Source organism: Zingiber officinale, chromosome 2B (genome assembly GCF_018446385.1).
Source record: "Zingiber officinale cultivar Zhangliang chromosome 2B, Zo_v1.1, whole genome shotgun sequence".
Taxonomy (NCBI): Eukaryota; Viridiplantae; Streptophyta; class Magnoliopsida; order Zingiberales; family Zingiberaceae; genus Zingiber; species Zingiber officinale.
Window position 1 is genome coordinate 55,287,747 of NC_055989.1, and position 9,937 is coordinate 55,297,683.

The 9,937-nt window shown below is 34.8% G+C and overlaps 1 protein-coding gene across 1 annotated transcript; it reads left to right on the plus strand.

The window, feature by feature from the left end:
* The first annotated feature begins 2,085 nt into the window (after nucleotides 1–2,085).
* LOC122045657 (derlin-1-like) lies at nucleotides 2,086–9,395 on the plus strand. Its single transcript, XM_042605975.1, has 7 exons — nucleotides 2,086–2,275; nucleotides 5,854–5,989; nucleotides 7,138–7,211; nucleotides 7,292–7,385; nucleotides 7,531–7,659; nucleotides 7,740–7,900; nucleotides 8,940–9,395. The coding sequence occupies exons 1-7, from the start codon at nucleotides 2,259–2,261 to the stop codon at nucleotides 9,058–9,060; spliced, it is 732 nt and encodes a 243-aa protein (XP_042461909.1). The 5' UTR covers nucleotides 2,086–2,258; the 3' UTR covers nucleotides 9,061–9,395.
* Nucleotides 9,396–9,937: the final 542 nt, after the last annotated feature.

Consider the following 9,937-nt stretch of genomic DNA (forward strand, 5'->3'; position numbering starts at 1 on the left):
TGATATCAATTAACTCTCAGCTTAATTGATATTTCAAATAGGCTTTCCTTAAGCCTAATAGATTTATCTCTTAAAATGACTCATCTGGACTCAGTTTAAATCTCAAAAAAATTTTAAAAATTTCCAAAAAAAAATATAATAAGGTTATTTCTTAAATAATACTTACTATTAATTATTGTATCTTACAAACTTGATCCTCCAACTTCAACAACTCCTCCTGAAACTTGATCAACTAGGGTCCAAAGCTCGTATGCATTCTCAGACTTTTCTAATTTGCACAATATATTGTTAGGTAAAATACAACAAATTAACTCAATTACCTTTCTATTCAACTTTGGATCCTGAAAAGGTTTTTTCAATATCAACAAATTGATGATATTTTCTTTTCCCAAGAACCATTCCATTCCTCACTTCTAGTAGGTGAAATCTTCTTGATCGTATGGTGAAGATTCATGGATATTTTGCCCTTCTAGATGAGACATCTTAAAATAGAGAGAGGTGATTGCCAAGACTAGATCTTGGATTAGTAGTGTGGGAGAAAGTGAATATATAAGACAATGACTCGAGTGGTATTGTACCAATTTCAAAAAAAATAATAAAAAATTAAAAAGATTATGATAAATTTTATAATATTTTTTTACTCAATATATATATAATTTTCAAAAAAAAAAACTCATTGCCCGATTGATAGTTGCACCAATTCGGAGTGGACTGGCTCTGATACCACTTATAAGCACGTGCAGGGGGGGGGGGTGAATTACGTGTGTTTTAAAGTATCTCTTTTTTGGTTTTAAGAAATACGAGTGCACAACGGAATTTAAAAAGAGTAGAAAATAATAAGGAACATGAACACAAGCGATTACTTGGTTCGGAGCCTTCAACGACTCCTACTCTAAGACTCACGATTTCTCAAACCGTATCGATGGACAATCTACTAAAAACCTCTTCTGAAACCCCTAGAAAAGAGAATCGAGTATAAATAATCGAAGGAAGTGTAGTAGCCCTACACTTCCTCTATTCAATAAAAAGCAATAGATAAGTGCAACTTAAATTAAAATATACTCACTCCTAGTAGATGGAAGTTGAAGCTTGGAGTCGGTGTCATAGCATCATAGTAGAGCAACTTGCATGAGACCGGAGCAGCAAAAGGATCGTAATTGCTTGTATCAAAGTTCTATCATGGTTGCTAGTCGAAGGCTCTTTTATAGCCATCTTCGGGTGCCTGGACCACCCCCAGGTGCCTAGATCGAGGCATATCCGATTTTGCTTTGTCACTGACTTATCCATGTCTGGACGCTCGGATTATTGATGTCTCTACGCCACGTCGAAGCTCTATCTCTAAAACTTCATCCATTTCCAAGGGCCCCGACCGTCCGAACACCTAGACTCTGACGTATTATGACCAATCAACATGCGCCAACTCTTCTGCTTGAGTGTCTAGGTTCGGGCCATTTCAAGCGCCTAGACTCGATTAGGGTGCTCAGATCTCCAGGCGCATGGATATTTTTCGGACACCTGGAGACCCTTTTTACAACCAACTTGCAGTTTTGATTTCTTACAAAATACGTTAGTCCAAACAACAAAAATTACTCTATAAAACAGAGTTAACACATTAAAAAATATGATCAATTTATGATTTAGATCATGTTTTTTCAAGACTAGGATCTAGTCATAGTCTCAATTTAGACATCCGAAATGACTCTAAACTGAACCACATCTATAATCACATTAGAATTTATCCTTACTGGATTATTTTTCTCTAGTGACTTAAGATAATAAAATTTATAAATATCAATAACTCATTTATTTAAAAATTATAAAATAATATATATTTTTATTATAATCTAAGTGTTTTCTTCGCTTAAAATGGGCATGCCAAGTAGATTTTCATTTCCTTTTCTCTCTTTATCTGATTAGCTTCCCTCTCTTTTCCTAGTAAACCAAAAAGCCTTTTCATTGACGGTTGAAATCATTTTCTCACGTCGATTGCTAGAGGCCTTTTGGTAAACATAACGGGGCCCTTGCCGTTCGATCGAACGATCGGACGGTCGAAATCATTTTGCCACGTCGATCGCTCGAGGCCTTTTTGTAAACGTAACGCGGCCTGCTGGGTTCGATAGACAGTCGGCGATCCGAAGGTCCCCGTTGATTTTCTACGTCAATCACTAGAAGCCTCTCTATAGTTCTTCCGTCCTTAGCTGGTGTGATAAACAGACAGGAATCGAGATCGAGATTGAGATCCTCTCGCAAAACCAAGGATGTCTTCTCCCGCTGAGTATGAACAATAACTTCGGCATAAGCCCTAATTTCTCTTGTTCCCACAACAGATGTGTTCGTCAATTTTTGCTGTTTGGATTTATATCTTTTGCTTTAAGTTCATCTTTGAATTAAAATTGGTGATAGGTTAGGTTTTGATTGCTGTCTGTTTTTCTGAAGTTTCTCACTCTGATTCTTATCTTTGATTTTGGTTCATATGCTGTTGGATGTGTTTGATTGCGCTGTCTTTAGTAGGGCTTTCATAGGATTCCGAAGTTGACCTGCTCTTTCGTTTTTCTAATATGATTTACTTCAAGTGTAGGGTATGTTATCTCAAATATTGCGTTTTGTTTTTTCTCTTAGTAATTTAAATAAAGTGTTTTTCTTTTCAGAAGAACTCGCACCATAATTTTCCTTTAGCTTTTAGCTGGTCCAAAGATCTAGTGATGTTCATGTTCATATGGTGGGAATCATGAGGGGCAAGCAACAACCTGTATTTCATGTAACTATACTCTTCAACATCCTAGGATAAGTGTAGATCCTAGACAATTGGGTTGGTGTTTCTCTCAATTAATGAAATCAGTCTAACAAATTTAGGGATAAAGAATAGAGAAGGACCAGAAGGTTAAGACCTTACATGCAAAACTGAATCGAAAAACAACTTGAGAATGGAGCTAGAGATGGTTAAGATCTCACGCTCAATACTGAATAAATGGAAGAAACTAAAAAAGAAAATATTGCAGTGGAGAGTATCAAAAATTGTTGTAGATGAAGCACTTGAAGTTGTAATTGATGTTCTAGTCGAAGTGCCTTTGCTTGGATTTATAGACTTGAAATGGACAAGGTTAGCTTGTGGTCTAGGAGGAGGATCTGTTAAGAGGATCCATGATTAGGACTTTGGATAGAATTGGGAGATAGAGGGTCACCTTGATGGAGGTCATGGTGGCAATTTGCAAGTGAACCATCATCCAAGGCATTTGTTAAGATGGTAAACTAATTTGTAACTGATCCTTGGGACTGGAATCCATCCAAGTGGGATTAATCCAAAAAGAGTGGATCATTAAGGGCTCACATATTCTTATAGCATAAGCTTCAAATATTTTTTGTGTTGTCATTTATCTTGCTCTATCTAAAAAATAAGTTGCTCTGACTGTGATCTCATGAAACTTGTATTTTCTAATGTACCCATTCTAGATATTTGAGCACATCTAAATACATTGGTTTGTTAATGTCACATAAGACCTAGAGTCCAAGGTAGATACAGTTTCTAGTTGACCTAGAGGGTGCATAGTTCACAATTGCAAGAAAATTCCAACTTTTTTCAAGTTTAACATGAAATGGCACCAGATTGTATCATGCAAATTTACAAGGTCAAAGCATTTAATTGATCACATAATTTCTAATCCTTTGCCCTACTTACTAAGATCTAACACCTCAACCATAGAAAACCACCTTCCAAAATTTTTAATTCAAAAGCATCCATCTATATGTTTAAGTATGTCATTCTATTGTATATGAAAGCAAATATCATGACTTTTGAAATGAAATCTCAACATTGTCCTTGTGACAAATATTCTTAAGAAACATTGAGGTCATGGTATGATGCTCCGACTTCGAAGAAATATGTAATGAAATTACTTAGGTGATTCAAGACTTAGGAATCTTGTTTTAGAGAATCGGGGAAAAGAAGATGGATGAATATGGATTGTGGTCACATGGCCTCATATTTTTTCATGGTCCAGGAACAAAAAATAAACCAGTTAAAGGATCTCTTTTTTTTAAATTACTGATTATTATTATGTTTGAATACTACATTATACATCTATTTCCTTTACATGGCGTACAATAACAAGAGAATCTGATAAAGGATTGTTGGCTACTGCAAATATGTGCTAGCATAAGTCCACATGAGAGCAGGGATCGAATCCCGGGGAACAATCCCTTGGGGAATAAAATCTCTCCCACCTAGAGAGGCCGCTCAGTCACCGTGATTTACTCCTTTCATCTCGCTATAGGGCCGACGGTGAGGGATGCTTGGGGTGAGCAAGTCACCTTTTGCCACATAGCATAAGTCCCTATCCAAGAAAGAATGAGCATACTAACAGTGCTCCTGCTGAAGAAGGGTTTATAATTTTAGGATTCACATAGCTTTACCCTTAACTGTATACTGTTTTGAAAAACAAATTAACAAACAACTGAGTTGAATGTTTTACCATGCCCTTTCCTACATCTTTAATTGTAACTTTCGTTAAAGCAAACAAAGGAAGAATCTCATCAGGTTAACAGTACAACTGGGTGAATAAAAAATCTAATGGATTGAATTAGCAAAATCATAAAAGGTGGAAGTGTAGGAGCTGGGACCATAGAGTTCTCTTGGTACTTTAGACTTGTAACTTACACTATAAAAAAATGTAGATCCACTACGTTAACGACCCTCCTAGTGTCGGCCCCACAAATATGGAGGAAAGTAAATGCAGGTACGCAGACGTTAGGTGCATGGTAGGGTAAACCTCAGGTTGTCAGTTCTTGAGAATCGACCCTTGACCATTACGCCAAAGATGTCATGCGTCCACTGTCTGCGCTACGCCCTATGGGCTACATACACTATAAAAGGTACAAGGTTCAGTTACACAAACCCCAATTAAGGTCTAATTGCACTTTGCAATGCATTCTCTGTAGATTTCAGAATTGAAGGCAGTACCCCCAGAGCATTATTTTATTTTATTTTTGCCTAGTCAACCAAAAATTGATTTAATGGGGACCGGTATACATGATCCATACTTAATTAAAACTCTATGATGCGGCAAATGCTTGGATTTAAGCTGTGATTGATCCAAAAAATATTAATCCAAATTTATGATAACTAAAAAATACGACAATTTCTTCTTTGTTGACCAGGTGGAGATGCCACTATTTTTTTGTCTGAGTGTTTTGTTCATGGGTAATCATCATCATCATCACAGTGTAAAAGTTCAATTCTTTAGCATTTAGTAAATGGATCCTATCCCTCCAATAAAATCTTTGCAAGGCCACATTACAAATATCCAAATCAGTTAATTACTTTTTATTATATTGATTAGGGTTATCTTTGATCTCCCTCTACCTCTTATATTTTCAAGTCTAATTGATTCAACTCTTCTAACTGTAGAATCCATTCCATTGGTTTTCTTTGAACATCTAACATTTTCCTCTTATTTTATCTCAAAGAGCTATATTAACTGCTCACACTATGCAATCTTGAAACTAAGGATTACATGTAATAGGTCTTATTAAGAAGTCCTTATAATTTATCCAAAATGTAAACACGAAAATGTTATGTTTTATTTATTGATACATAGCTGTGTGCATACATAAATATATCACTCATTGATGAGCTTTATGCCTTTGCGATAGGAATGATGTATTCTGTAGGCTTATTTTCTGAGTGTTTTGCTGTTATATATGCATGTTCGGCCGTGGCCTTGTACTTGCTATAAGATATTTATTCTCAAGATCAAGATACTTACTACAATTATTCACAGCAACTGAAATGGTTGTGAGTCTTGAACCTATTATCATGCATTTGATGTATCATTTACCAAGTGCATCTCCTTCCAGATTCTACAATTCTCTTCCACCAGTGAGCAAGGCTTATGGTACTCTGTGCTTTTTGACTACTGCAGCATTCCAATTGGGTTTGTTTGATCCTGTGAATATTGCCTTGATATATCATCCAGTATTTACTAAGTTTCAGGTAGATGCTGCCCTTTTACTCCTTTGCTAGGTACAATCAATTATAGTTTCTGGTTGTTATTGGCTATATATCTATGGTTGTTGTTGGTTATATATCAATGTATAACCAACATTTTAGTGTGTATTATTCCTTTACTACCTCTACTAGTAACTTCATATATCCCATCTTAACATTCTTATCTCTACTAAATTATTTTGTGTGTATTATTCCTTTACCAACTAAATAATTTAGTAGAGATGAGAATGTTAAAATGGGATATATGAAGTTATTAGTAGAGCAAAGATGTTACTTCTCATAGGCAATTTGATTATTAAAAATATATATCAAAATTAGCAAAGATGCCTTTAGTTTTTTCTTAACCTTTTGCAATTCTTCTGAAAGGGAAAATATATGTTTTCAAGGTTCACATGTGTCTTTCAGTCTCTGTGTTTGTTAAAATCTTTACTTTCCACAATAAAATTAAGTAATGGTCATTTCTTTTTCAAATTTAAGTGCCATGACATTGTCTCTAAAAAGTTTACTATATATTGCATGGGTATTTTATTTTTTTTCAAAAATGGAATTTGTGAATTTGCTTCATGTCACACCTTGATTGAAGCTTTTTATACACATCAAAACCACTGAATCTTTTGGGTATAATATCACTTGGATTTTTTCATAGAACATTTAATTAGTGATGAAATTCTTTGCGTTCTTGCTTCATCTTTGAAATACCATTTTTTCTGTTCCTGTTTTTCTTTGTTGTAGTTATTCACTAATTTATTTGAAATTCTTCCTCTTCTTAATTGGCTTGCTTATATCTTGGTTATCAATATTGGCAGTAGCAGTCAGATTTCTAATTGGCTATATTGGCAAGACCTACAACAAAAAATTTCATCCTTTAACTTCTTTAACACTGCTTCTTTTCTTATGCTTCCGTTCCTGTTAGCTAACATATCATCCATCACTAAACACTTATAGTCAGTCCCTTTGCCAATCACTGTGATCATATCATTGGTTACTAAGCACCAATAATTAGTCCTTCCAATCACTCTGACATTTTTTTTTCCACTTATAGTTTGTAATCATGTTAGTTTAACAACTTCACATGCTTGTTGTTCCCTTCTTCCATTTACATATGAAAACTCCCAATCTTTTTTCATTTTCAGATATGGAGGCTTCTTACCAACTTTTTCTTCCTTGGTCCATTTTCAATCAACTTTGGCGTACGGCTCCTAATGATGTATGGTTGTTTCAATTTGAGTGAAGTTTCTTAAGTGTATTGTGATAGTTTGTACAATTGTTGTCAAAATTGAAATGTAGAGCAAGATACGGTGTACAATTGGAGAGGGGTCCATTTGATAAGCGCACAGCAGATTTTCTTTGGATGATGTTGTTCGGAGCATTTATCTTACTGGTCAGTGCCTGTTTACCTTTTTTTTTTCAAATCATATTGGTACTTTTTGTGTACAATTGTTGAGTCACAATCTCTGTTCAATTCTTTCTGTTAGTTTTGAGTAGCAAGCATTAAAAGTTTGTGAGTTCACATGGCTTTCTTCTAGGTTTTATCTGCCATTCCTTTCTTTTGGTCTCCCTTTCTTGGGACGTCTATGGTCTTCATGCTTCTCTATGTTTGGAGCCGAGAATTTCCAACTGCACAGATCAATATATATGGCCTTGTCAATTTGAGGGTATATCATATGCTGCTTTGCTAGATTCTATAAACAATCAGCAATCCGAGTGCAATCTTAGTGTTTCTTCCAATTTGCAGGCATTTTATCTACCATGGGCAATGCTTATGTTGGATGTCATATTTGGCTCTCGCCTTATGCCAAGCCTCCTGGGAATCGTTGCTGGTCATTCATATTACTTCTTAACAGTGTTACATCCACTTGCTACTGGAAGGAATTTGCTGAAGACGCCGTTCTGGGTGTATCCTTTTATATTGACTCATCTTACTAAAGTTATCTTAATTGAACCAAATTAGAGTCGGCAATGGGTACCTGATAGTTGGGTGTCCACAGGTACCCAATTAGGTTCACATTTGGGAATTCTATTATGCTTAATAATTAGGTTCAGATTATCTAGAATTGCATGTACCTGAATATTTTACACATTTAACTTCGGTACCTACGAGCAGATACCAATTTAATATCTAAGTTAGAGTATTAAATGGTTAGGGTAGTGGATACTTAATCAAGTACAGGATCAATTAATAATAATAACAACCAAGTCTAGGTGAGGTTGGATATATGGATCCTCCTACCTTATTAAACTTTATCCTCTACTATATCATCGTCTATATTTAAATAATTTTTATTCTATTTTATTGTCGTTAATCAAGTTTTCTTTGGTCTCTCTTCCTCAAGTATGGGATCGATTAATATTCAAAAATATGATTAGCCCATCCACTATCATCTACCATCTCCCTAGGCCTTATAAAGTCAGATTACTCTATTTAGTACTTGGTGGCCATGATTAGCACTGGTGATTAATTAGACGATTAGCACGGGTGGTAATTAGCTTGATGGAGGAATATCTAGATCTAGATCAGGTGTCTGCTAATGAAGAATTTCCATATAGGGGTTCCTTGAGAATTCCCAAATAAAGCACCTTCCTATCCATTTTATACAACTTGATAAATGAGATTTCATATCAAATTATTGCGAACATTGACCTAGATACCAATAGACTTAAATATACGTACAAACCATAAAAAATGTAAATATACTCTTTAGTTCATTTTGATATAAATTACTATTGACCAAGCTGGTTGGTGGTACTAGATGGACACAGTATTTTGGTGACGGATTCTCATTTATTCATGAACTGCCTGATTAATACTTGATTTGTGCTAACCTTCCATCCTTGTTTATCAAGATCAAGAAACGGTCGGATAAGCAGCTGGTTGGGTTTTAAAATCTTGCTAACTTTTTGTTTCAGTTTGAACCTTGACCCACCTGATTTACAGACACAGATTGGCGGCTTCATTGGATTGGGGAGTACAACCAAATTATCGTGGTCAGCCAAACACGTCTAATGCCACTGGTAGCGGGGCCTTCAGAGGGAGGAGCTACAGGCTTAACAGATGAAACCGCCCCCCCTGTGTTTATCCTCTTTGCAGCACTTTCAATCAACCTGATCAAACATTTTGGTGACAACTTTTATTCTGACTTCGTTACGTTCTCGTGTAGAAGAAATGAATGGAAGGTGGAACAATTGTGCAAAATGCATTTGATATTGGTTTGGATAGAGTTTATTGGAGGATAAGAATGATATATGCCTATCTCCCAATTAACTATGGCCAACATGATTTTGAAAGGATGATTCAATTTTATCAGGTTACTACTGTCAGTTGTGGCTGTTCAGCTACTCAACTTGAATTATTTTAATGTTATGTGGCTGTTCGGCTGCTCAACTTGGATGATTTTAATGCTTGAAATGAATGTGGTTGGGAATTATATACAGTAAATTTAAACTTCCACATAAATATATTAAAGATTAAAAGGTTAGTTTGGTGAACGAAATTTTTATCATTGCTACCGAGGAAGTATCAGATAGTGTATTGTATTTTGTTTTACTTTGCATATTATTGAGTATATTGTATGTAGTTGTACTTTGCATATTATTTATATTGTATGTTCTTTTCCTTGCATATCATGTTGACTGTTTTGTAGACAGTTGATTTTGAATTTCATAAGAGATTATTTGTCACGAGACTTCAAGTCAGCAATTTTATCGACAATGTTATCGGTATATAAAGTGTTATCGGTATATAAAGTGGCTTTAAATAGGATCAATTATGACTGTTTTTGACTAATTTTTAATATGATATATTTAGATTGATACTTTGAATGCGAATAGTAAAAAAAGAATTACAAAATAATAAAATGATGAAAAATAATTACTTATTAAACTATAATCAATATCTTTTTTTAATATAATTTTAACTAAATATCATTTGTATAA

Coding starts and splice junctions, on each gene's coding strand:
- LOC122045657 (XM_042605975.1), top strand. Junction 7,660..7,739: donor ATGGCCTTGTCAATTTGAGG/GTATATCATATG, acceptor TCCAATTTGCAG/GCATTTTATCTACCATGGGC. Junction 7,901..8,939: donor CTGAAGACGCCGTTCTGGGT/GTATCCTTTTAT, acceptor CCTGATTTACAG/ACACAGATTGGCGGCTTCAT.